The 11,648-nt window shown below is 41.9% G+C and overlaps 1 protein-coding gene across 1 annotated transcript in view; it reads right to left on the bottom strand.

The window, feature by feature from the left end:
• Positions 1–5,500: 5,500 nt before the first annotated feature.
• LOC148540437 (nuclear receptor ROR-alpha A-like) overlaps positions 5,501–11,648 on the bottom strand; it is a 618,308-nt gene continuing 612,160 nt past the window's right edge. Inside the window, exons 9-11 of the mRNA XM_088446181.1 lie at positions 10,389–10,499; positions 8,210–8,322; positions 5,501–5,706 (exon numbers count right to left, since the gene is read on the bottom strand). Coding sequence (XP_088302307.1) covers positions 5,542–5,706; positions 8,210–8,322; positions 10,389–10,499 — 389 coding nt within the window. The 3' untranslated portion in view covers positions 5,501–5,541. The remainder of the gene's footprint in view (positions 5,707–8,209; positions 8,323–10,388; positions 10,500–11,648) is intronic.

Genomic DNA, 11,648 nt, shown 5'->3' with positions numbered 1-11,648 from the left:
CAGTATTATAAGCAAGGGTCATTACAATGGGCTGGTAGGCTGCAATCAGGAATACACTGTACAAGCACTAGGGTGGCCCCAACTTGTCTTCAAATTCTACTTCTGCTTTACATAGTGGGATAATTTGTTTCAATAATATGAATTAGCCTTCAAAACAAAAGGAATGAGACTGTGAGCTCTGCCAAAGCGTACTACTGAGTCAGTTTGGACAATGCCCAGAGCAGATCTTTCAGTGGTGCGCCGGGGATAATGGACATCTTTTCCCTTTGCAAAGAAGTTTAATTGTAGGATTATACGACTGCCCCTTTCTGGCAGCTTCTCCAATGTGACAGCCTAACGAGATGGATGAGTAATTCCCTGAGGGAGCAAGGTGTATTTATATATTTTACATATTCTATATACATATTGCACATTAGAAGGAATGGGGGGGGAAAGTGCAAACAAACTGGTCATTCATAAACAATTACAGAAAGATCCATGGAATGTTCTAAAGCAAATACAAATCATAAAACGACAGGTAATGTACAATGAACATGCAGCAATCTAGATTAAGGATGAGTGTGACCAATAGCAAAATACTGGAGAGGACTCATGTTACAATGCAAACTCCACTCAGAACTGCTTAAAATATTTATTTTTTCTCTGCTAATTAAATTCCTACCTTTGGGCAACACAATGGTGTCAGGCCACCCTCTTCCAGAGTGGGAGAGCTTTCATGCAAGCCACCACCCCCCCACCCCAAAATTATTTTGGGCTTTCTATCTACAAACAAGTCTGTAGTCTCTTATCCAGTAAATTCGGTTATTCAAGAAGTTCCACAAAAAAGAAAGTAAAAAATGTCTGCCGTTTGGTGATAATGTCATACATACAGGCAAAATCACCAAGGGCCCCCTTCTGTCGTCACTGTGAGGGGCTCTGCTAAAAAAATTAAATGAAAAAGCAAGTTAGGATATTTTAGGCATTGTAGTCCACATAATGGAAAAACCCTTTATCCAGAAAACCCCAAGTCCAAGCATTCTGGATAACAGTTTCCACACCTATATAATTGATAATTTGTTTACACTCAGTCCTTTAATTAATTGCAGCATATCCATCGCAGCATATCAACCCAAAATATTAACACCATTATAACAATGTCTGTATACAACTAAGTGACATTTTGGCTATGGCACAGTTAAGAAACTTAAACACTTTTTTGTTACTTTTTTTGCATTTTTTTTTTTAACCAGAGACAGTTCTTGAAAATACAAATTTTTCCTTTGTATGTTTGTTTTTCTTCCTTATAAAATTTTTACAATAATCATTTAGTTTGTAACTTTTTTTTCACATTACAAAAAAATCTGTTTATCATTATGACCGCTAAACAAATCACATTTTTATTGCAGGAATAGTTCAAGTGCCTTTAAATATTTATACAAGGGTTAAAAAAATAGACTTTTTCAATTAATATGCTTTCTAAAGTGGTCCAGACTTTGTATTAAATATTGTCATTGTACCCCATTACCACTTTAATTATACACATCTTAACACTTAAAGCAGCCAAAACATACACACAGACACACACCTGCAAAATTGAATTGGACATAGCTTGTTGGGACTGTACAATTTAACACAGAGGCCACAAGTATGTTCACCCGCTCAATGCCATTGTGTCACCAAACAAAGTAAGGTTGCAAAACTAATAATAACACTTATTGCAGAGGGATCTGAATGACCTTAAATTAACATACCATCAAGTTGCTAGCAATATTGTCTAAGGCAGAGGTAGCCAACCAGGGCTCTCCAGGTTTTGTGGCTAAACAAGTCCCTTATGGTCAGGGCATGCTGGGATTTGTAGTTTCAAAGCTGGAGAGTTACAGGTGGTCTAATACTGAAGAAAGGAGCTAAACCATTTTTTTTCTTTAAATCTGGGGTCCAAATGGTAGTGTGCCATTATTCTAAGACCCCAGAGGAGATAGACAGACAAATAAAATGTATTGCACATCTGTCAATATGGGAACTTCCAAACAGGGAAAGTGTAGTTCCAACCTACAGACCATGATCCTCTGTTCTAACACTAGTTATAGGTTACTTACTCTACCGGAAGCAACACACGATACCCATTTATTCTCTCAGGTAATGTAGTGCATGTTGTCAGCCATAAAGCATGTTTAAAGTTTGCATTTATTTTCCTTTTTTGTTCTTCTCCTTATTTATTGCCAGTATCTTCTGGTGCCACGTGGCATTATATACGAGGAAGAGAGATCAGCAATCTAAAGTTATGCAAAATGACTAACATTTTTTTTACCTGATATCCAGCATCTATGCAGAAGGCAAGTAAAGAGGAAAGTATGTAAGAGATCAAGGCGCTGTTGTGTGAGTGCATTACTAACTCGGAAGCAGAGTTACCAACCCATCACATTAATTACTAGCACATGTAGATTACGCAGGGTCTCCAACCTATAATTTAAAGCAGGTACAGCTGTCTGTAGCAGTTGCACCTTTTAACATAGGAGCATATTTTGTGCCCCCCCCTTTGGGCAGATGCATGCGCTGAAGGCTCCTGCTTTGTGTTATCTGAGCATGCACCATATTTCCGTCATTATCTTTGGAAATATGGTAGCGGCAGAATATTTTGGGTAATCTCTTCAGAAATATGACGCAGACACCATATTTCTGAAGAAATAACTGGAAAAATGTTGCCACAGCGGCAAGGTGCGTATAAACAGTACAGTGGGTGCAGGGTGTGCTGTGTGACTGAGGGTCCCGTGTGCACCGCACATCTGACATGTATTATAGATACACCACTGGGCTGTAATTAACTAAAACCTGCATAACTTAAATGTCTACACTTGGATACCCAGCTGGAAGTCCCAAGTCCAGTCATTTATATAAGTGTTAGGAGGTTGGGCTTGTCATTTATACTTTTACCTAGTTTGTAGAGGCATGTCCTGAGAGCAGAGAGGCTGCGCATGCCTTGATACACACTGGGGGGGCCATGTAGGTACAACGGTACACCCAGTAATGAGGGTCCAGTCTCTTCTATTCCTAAAGGGTAATTGCATACAAAACTGAGGCTTATTGCATTTAAACATCATGCAATGTTGTCATTGTTCCTTTTCCATTTATTATTCTGCTCTTTGTGAGCATAGAGACTGCATACAATTCAGGGAATGAGCCATTTTTTCTCATTTCTAAAATACAATTCTCTTTATGCAATGACAATATTACCAGCTGCTTGAACAAAAGAATAAGAGAATAGTGAGCACAGAGCCAATAAATATTGTGTAGGCATTTAATCCATATGAGAAACTGGAATGTGGGGCAAGCAGGCTGATAAGGTGGTAGCTTCCAATAGCCAGCACTAGAACTATCACCATATGTTCACAATGTTAGATTAAATGATAATAGATAACTATTGGCCACACTGTTGAGAAACAAAATCTACAATATAATTGTGGTAGCCTGTTTATCTAACACATGCGCATCTCTCTCCAAAGTTTGATGCATTCCCCCTGTCTGGGATCCATTTACGCTAGGAGCTGGTTCTATAGTAAGAGCTAAATTATGCCGACATGACCAGTGCTGGAATAACAATGCTTGGGTAATCAAGTGCACAATGAGACTATGGGTGCTTTGAATACTGTACAGTAGAATGATTGTGCAAAAGGTTTAGATTGTAAGCAGGGGCATATCTATAATGGGTGCAGGGTGTGCAGTCCAGGGGGACTCACACCGCACACCCTGCACCCTTATAATTAGCTGTCTGTAGTCTCCAGAGTGTTGGGGCGGCGCTGCAAAGCAGCAAAAATCACTGGGAAAATAGCGGAGGCCTTTTTCCCGGACACCCACGCATGCGCAGTACTGCTATCCCCGGTTAAACGGTGCAGGCGCCATTTTCCCGGAGTCCCGCGCATGTGAAGTAGATTCTGGCACTAAGCCAGTATTTACTGCACCGCGGCACTGCCAGAGAGAGGAGGGGACCCGCACAGAGGGCCTGATTCTGACCCGCTCGCGAGCGCTGTACGCTCGCAAGCGGGTCGATGGTGCCGAAGTGCGCATGCGCACGACGGAGGGAGCTCCGTCGTGCGCATGCGCGAAACCCGGCGAGCGACGAGGAAGACGTCGCTCGGGGTCTCGCACCAAAGGGGGCGTGCTGTCGATGGTGACTGACAGCACGCCCCCTTTGGTGGGCGTGCCTGCCAGACGGAGGCGTTCCCATGGGAACGCCTACCGTCTGAGTCCGGCTCCACTGACATCAGTAGTGATGTCAGTGGGAGTGATTTTGGCTCTGATAGAGCCAAAATCACTCCAGGGCTTGCGGCAGCGAAACCCTACCGCAGGGTCTCGTCGCAAGCCCGATGGTCTTGACCATCGCGACCATCATCATGGACGCTCGCTATAGCTGTGGGTGGTCCATGAGGCCGCTCCAAGAACAGGTAGGAGGGCCCTGATTCAGAGCGTTCGGCTCTGAATCAGGCCCAGAGTCTGCACACTCCTCTCTTAAAACGCCCCTGATTGTAAGCACTATTTACCATTTGTATCTATTTACCATTTGTATATATATATGTGTGTGTGTATGTATATATATTATATATATATATATATATTGCTTCCAGTAGGCAGCACTAACAATACATTAACTGTAAGACAAGCAGTGCCCTCCTAGGTATCCACATGCATGGCATCCAATATGCATGGGATTATATATATATATATATTATATAAAAAAAAAACATAAATATATACTGTATGTCTGACTTTACTATGTTGGATGACACAATGGGACAGAAGATATGCAATGGCAAGTGTGTTTTGTCCATCCCACTGCAGTGTGACACACATCTCCATGCATCCAAACCCCAGGCTGGTCACACTTCCCATGACTATGACCAATATAAACCCCGTCAGTACCATACCTTATGGGAATCGTAAACAGTTTAACTGGACCAGCCAACCCAATCACTCAGAAAACAGCAGCAACACCCTCTCAAAAATCTATTGCTTTTTTCACTAACCAAATTCCTGATGTGCACACCAAAAGTACAAAACATACAAACAAACAAAAACACATTTCACTAAACAAAGGGAGAAAAGAGCAGTAGGAATTAATAAAAAGGTGCAAACAAAAAAGTGCCATATTAAAACAGACCAGAATAAGCCTACGTCCGGCCCCTACACTTTAAACAATATCTCTTTAGCCAAATAAATGTTCATGCCCACGTACCCTGTAATACATATATTTATATATAAATATTATTTTGCTTGTATTGCTAGAGACCTCAGAAGTCTCATGGTTAAAAATGCAGGTGTGGTTCTCTTACCAGCCTGCCCTGTGATTGGTCCTTAAACTCTCTCCTTTACCTCTTGTAAACAATAACCCTGGGGGGTGAGAGATGAAGGATAAATGTCTGTGCATGTCACCCCTCTAACTCTCCTCCAGCTCCCAGGTTTGCGTAAAGTGTCTTGGTTCCTCTTTCCCATGTACACATACACACGGGTGTGTACAGCTAGTTATTCATGAAGGTGTTGTATATTCCAGATGTCAACATCAGGCTTTTTCTATCCTTCCAGTTGCATGGCTGGCTCGTATTCAGAGGTAAAGAGTTCTTTGTAGAGGGGAGGGAAGTGATGTCTCACAATGTCTGGATATATTGCTTTAAATGCCATAAGTTTCTCAGCGTGGCGCCCACACAATGCACGCAGGGTAGAGACTTTGCATATTAACTGAAAACAAAAAAAAAAGGCTTTCGTTGTAAAAGGAACAACATCAGCAATTTATTTACAGAGAAGTGTACATAAACCACATACCAAACAGCTCAGTGACCTCAAGATACAGCCCAGCTTCATATAACTCATGCAGATGTAGTGTTTTATTTATCAGTTTATTATGAGCCTTGTGCAAATGTCAGTCAGAGATGGTCTCACTACAATTACACCTTTTTGATACACAGTGCTAAACTAATTATAAATAATATACTGAGCAACATAACCATAAAGCGTTTCCTAAAAATGTTTTACGGTGTGCTAGTTCCCCCCAATAGAGAGCTGTAATTGTTATTATGCAATTATTGTTAATTTTCATGTAGGTATATACCGGCCCACACAGTCAATTAAAGTGCCGCTGATTGGATGCAGGTACAGTGATGTATCGCATAGGAGATTGGATGCAGGTACAGTGGTGTACCGCATAGGAGATTGGATGCAGGTACAGTGGTGTACGGCATAGGAGATTGGATGCAGGTACAGTGATGTACGGCATAGGAGATTGGATGCAGGTACAGTGGTGTACGGCATAGGAGATTGGATGCAGGTACAGTGGTGTACGACATAGGAGATTGGATGCAGGTACAGTGGTGTACGGCATAGGAGATTGGATGCAGGTACAGTGGTGTATCGCATAGGAGATTGGATGCAGGTACAGTGGTGTACGGCATAGGAGATTGGATGCAGGTACAGTGGTGTATCGCATAGGAGATTGGATGCAGGTACAGTGGTGTACCGCATAGGAGATTGGATGCAGGTACAGTGATGTACGGCATAGGAGACTGGATGCAGGTACAGTGGTGTATCGCATAGGAGATTGGATGCAGGTACAGTGGTGTACCGCATATGAGATTGGATGCAGGTACAGTGGTGTACGGCATAGGAGATTGGATGCAGGTACAGTGGTGTACCGCATAGGAGATTGGATGCAGGTACAGTGGTGTACCGCATAGGAGATTGGATGCAGGTACAGTGGTGTACCGCATAGGAGACTGGATGCAGGTACGGTGGTGTACCGCATAGGAGATTGGATGCAGGTACGTTGGTGTACCGCATAGGAGAATGGATGCAGGTACAGTGGTGTACCGCATAGGAGATTGGATGCAGGTACAGTGGTGTACCGCATAGGAGATTGGATGCAGGTACAGTGGTGTACGGCATAGGAGATTGGATGCAGGTACAGTGGTGTACCGCATAGGAGACTGGATGCAGGTACGGTGGTGTACAGCATAGGAGATTGGATGCAGGTACAGTGGTGTACGGCATAGGAGATTGGATGCAGGTACAGTGGTGTACGGCATAGGAGATTGGATGCAGGTACAGTGGTGTACTGCATAGGCATCAATGTAAGTGATTAGAGAATATTGCCTCTACTGCAGCCCACCCACATGCATTTCCTTTATTAGTTTTACTTCTTACTTAGATGGCAGTAATCATTACCAAGCTCATGATGATGGATGCAGCATATTTAGTGCAACCACATCAATATACACTTAAAGCTTATGTCATACTTGCCAACGCTAGCTGATTGTTAGGGAGACTCTCTGAAATAGTAGCAATCTCCCTGACTCCCTGAAGTCTAGCATTCTCGCTGATTGCACCTTACCCCCATTATGAAGCTGTTATATATATTAAAAAACAGATATATACATTCATTAGGATCATTAGTAACATTTCCATGCATTGGTTAGAAGTCACAATGATCCCTATGGCTACATCATTGTCTGAAAAGTATCAGTGTGTTTTCATCAACAAGTAGATCTTACTAACTGCTTTTGGGCTCGTTACATGTGGATGTAAGTCAGTGATATGATACGCCTCTCAGATGTAGCAGTACATGCCCACTTCACCGCTGCGCTCATAGGTGTTGCTTTCACAATCTCACTGAAATGCTTTTTTAAAACTCGGAAAGTATGATTTATCTTAGTGCAGCCATGTACTTACACAGTATTTTCTGCTGACCATAAGATACTTGCAGCTCATAATACACACATAAGGCTGCAATTTTCCAATCATACTTTCAGGTGTATGTTTGGGCCACACAACTATTATGTACTCAAAATCAGGTCCATAATGTATAATGTATATAATGTGGATGCCTGTAATTAAATATACAGTGAGTCTGAATGATGTGGCCATTCAGTGTTTCAGCCGAACATCTAAATTTTACAGCACAGCATCAGCACAGTCAGACAGTGAAGACATACTGTACATCATCCGACCTCTTCTATCTGTCCCATCAGATGTGATTTGGGATCAGGGCTCTTCTTTTGCCATTTCCAGCCACTTAAGTATCAAATACCATAATCTGCTACCAAATCACTGTGTGAAACTTTGCAAAAAATTACATCTCATTTCTAACCATGGGAATGAAGTGACAACTCCTATCACAGATGAAACATATACATTATGGCGTTGTCACCAAGCAGCTCATTACTTGTCCCCCGAAATAAAGCTAATATACCTTGGTTAGGATCCCATCCTCGCGATGGTTCTTTTGGAGAACATGCTGCAATGCGAGCTGGATCTTCTGCTGGAGTTTCTCAATCTTCAACTTCTCCTGTAACCATGACCGATCTGGACAAAGAGATATTGCACAATAAAAAAAGCTAAGGATTGGCACAGTTTTAATAGCATCTTTATTTTTAATACATTGAAGAGTTAAAACAAACATTGGTTATAGCAAAGGTTTCCAAACTCTGTCATTACAGTCCAGGTTTTAAGAATATCCATACTTGAGCACAGGTGACTTAATTAGTACCTCAGTCAACTTGATTTAACTATCTGGACTCAAGCTGTAATTGGCGGAGTTTGGGAAACAGTATACAGATAGAACATGAGACAGTGGAGTGAGGGCCAAGCTTGCAAAAGTTTACAATCTAATGGGCAATTTGGTAATAGTTTAATGGGGTACAACTGCATGTAATAAGCAATGTACCAGTCACTTATCATATAAAGATGTAAGACCATGGAATGTATGCTGCTGAGGTGCTCATCATCTTAATTTGTGGAGTGCTTTGCCTCCCTGTGCACTGCAGGGTAACACAGGCTGTGCACATACAGTACCAGCAGAGGCAGGGCCATACAGAGCAATGATGGGGCCAGATGATGAGGAGTGTGGTCAAATTATGGGGGCAAGGCCACATCCGTTCAGAATGTATTTGTAATGAATATTACTATGCCCGCTGCCGCTCAGCAGTGGCACTTGCCAAGGATGGGGTATATTTCTCCTGCGTAGCTGGCCCAGGCACGTTAAACAAGCCTGGCCCTGTGTAAATAGTGCCCACTACCCCCTCTTCTTGGCCAACTTGAGTAGATGTGGTGGAGCTGGTGTCTATGTCTACAAATGTATAAGTGAGTGCATACAGAGAACAGGACTCATAGATCATTATATGAGGAATTTGCCAAGTTATACGACTGCCTGATAACTGCAAAGATTAGAAGGGACAATGGATGTATGAGTAACATTACAGCTGAAAAATATCTGCCACATGTTTGGGGGGCAAATCTTTGCATGCTTGCGTAAATGTCAATATTTCTATATGAATTTCAATCTGTGAGTCATTATACAATCACCAACATATATATGATGTTTGATTGATGAGGCTATCTGTTCATATACAGTACATACATGTACATAAGAAGATACCGATACAGTAGTGTATTTGTCCCATTGTCTGTCTATGTCTCTGCGTCTGTCAGTATCTTTGTGTTAGTCTCTGTCTCTACCCTGTATGTATAACAGTCTCTCTGTCTCCCCATGTGGGCCTGTCTGTCCTTCACTTTGTATGTCTCCCATTATCCCCCCATCACATCTTTCTCCTTCCTTTTCTGCCATCTGCTTCCACAACCAAATGTCCACTTGTGCCTCGCCTTCCCCATCCTAGTCTTCCACTTCTCCCCTTTTTACATCTTTCTTTACTCCTCTTCTGCTCGGTGATAGACAAAACCAGTGCTGGTTCCTGACAATCAGATGCAGCCGTGTCCACCACCATGTAACCACCCCTATAGGTGTCAGATAAGCACAATTTTCTACTCTTTTCTATAATCTTTGCTGACTATTGTAAAATTGTGAGGTGGGAGAATAGTGTTTACACCGGGATGCTGCTGCACACAGAGGAGGAAGGTGTTTTCATTGCATGTGGCTGCTAAATAGTCTTTTTCCAGCTCTGGCGGTATAGCCATGCCCCCATTATGTATAGCCATGCCCCCACTACAGCGCCTACTACCCTTGGCTCACTTCAAAGCGTGGCTATGCCACTAGCCAGAGTAGGGGCAACAGGACACTTCTGACCTACAGCTATATATAAAACAGCCTGCACGCTGTCCATTGATAGAAACCATGGCTGCTATTATACTTCAGCAAGACAAGCTCACACAACCCATCACTTGGTAATGGATCCAGTGTTACTACAGTATGTAAGAACTGAGCACGAGTTAATCCATTCACAAAGGAGGCAGCAAGGGCAGGGTTAAATGTATTGTAGTCAGGTTGCATCAGATAAATAAATGATTAACTGTCTTTTAAATGGAAAGCATATCGCACATCCTATTTCAGGAGGCTGCCCACCAAGCACACATATAAATGTTATATATATAGATATATATATATATATATATGTTGAAGTTGTACTGTTACGTACCTCCTGACATAAGAACAAAGGCTGAGAATAAAGCAATCTCATCTTCCGTCAAGTGCAGAGAACATAAACTCTTTTCAAAGTCAAACACAAAGCTCATGAAGTCTTCACAACCTACATTGGTGAGAGGAAGGCAGATTTCAGGCAGAAAAAGTCTAAAGATAAAAACACACTACAGCAAAATACCTGTTTTCTGGGTTATGAAACCACCTACAAATAATATTACATGACTTACTCATCCAACTGGGCTTACTTTGTAACACGATGATAATAATAAAGCTATGCACACAAACAGACAAATCTTCATATTAGCTTTCTATACTGTGCTAGTAAAACATGTTACAATTTTTGTAATAGAAAATGACAACAAAGTTCTTAACATTTTCCTAAAGCAGGGGTTCTCAACTCCAATCCTAAAGTACCACCAACAGGTCCTGTTTTCTGGATTTCTTTAATCATGCACAGGTGAGCAATACCCCTTTCACACCACAAACCCAGGCCGCACACGGGATTTTTTTACACTGGTCCATCCTGGGAGCGACCCGGCTGAGACCCCTTTCAGACTGCTGGCACGACCAGGCTTATTGCTGAGTCGATGACATAACCACTGTTACGTGCCAAGCCGGCGCTTCGAGATGAGACCACCTCCAAGTACCGGCTCTTCCTATGCTGTGAACGGATCCCGAGTCGCATCGACCCATTCACACTGCACCGTGAGCCGTGTTGAACCAGTGTTCAACCCTGCTCGTTACCCTGGTTAAAATACCGGGTTTGCTTGACCTGGGTTATTTCAACTGGGCCCTTTCACACTGAGCAATATCCCGGGTTGCTACGTGTTCATGTGAAAGGACCCGGGTTATTGCTGGCAGTGTGAAATTGGGTATTAATCTATCTTGCTGGGTCAGTAATTATCCCACCTGCTTCCTCAGACAGAAATCCTCAAAACATGACCTGTTGGGGGTACTTCACAGTTGTGGTTTAGAGCCACTGTCCTAAAGTATACTAATTATTTATAAACGTAAAATATGAATGTACAAATAACATACTGAATACATTTTTATAAAGACACATGAAGATTTTCTAAATTTTAAACATGTAATTTTAATACTTTTATGGAAAGCAGCAGTTATTCTGTAAGTAAATAGATTGCGTTGTAACCTTATTGAAGCCAGTGATCTGATTTCCAATATTTAGGCAACATTGCTGTAAACACATTTTTGGTCTTTATAAAATAATGGACATATTAATATCTAAATTGTATTT

The sequence above is a fragment of the Taudactylus pleione genome, unplaced genomic scaffold, assembly GCF_031769625.1.
Source record: "Taudactylus pleione unplaced genomic scaffold, aTauple2 ptg000019l, whole genome shotgun sequence".
In the NCBI taxonomy this organism is placed as follows: domain Eukaryota; kingdom Metazoa; phylum Chordata; class Amphibia; order Anura; family Myobatrachidae; genus Taudactylus; species Taudactylus pleione.
The sequence above is the reverse complement of the archived record's forward strand: the minus strand, read 5'-3'. Positions and strand labels throughout refer to the sequence as shown.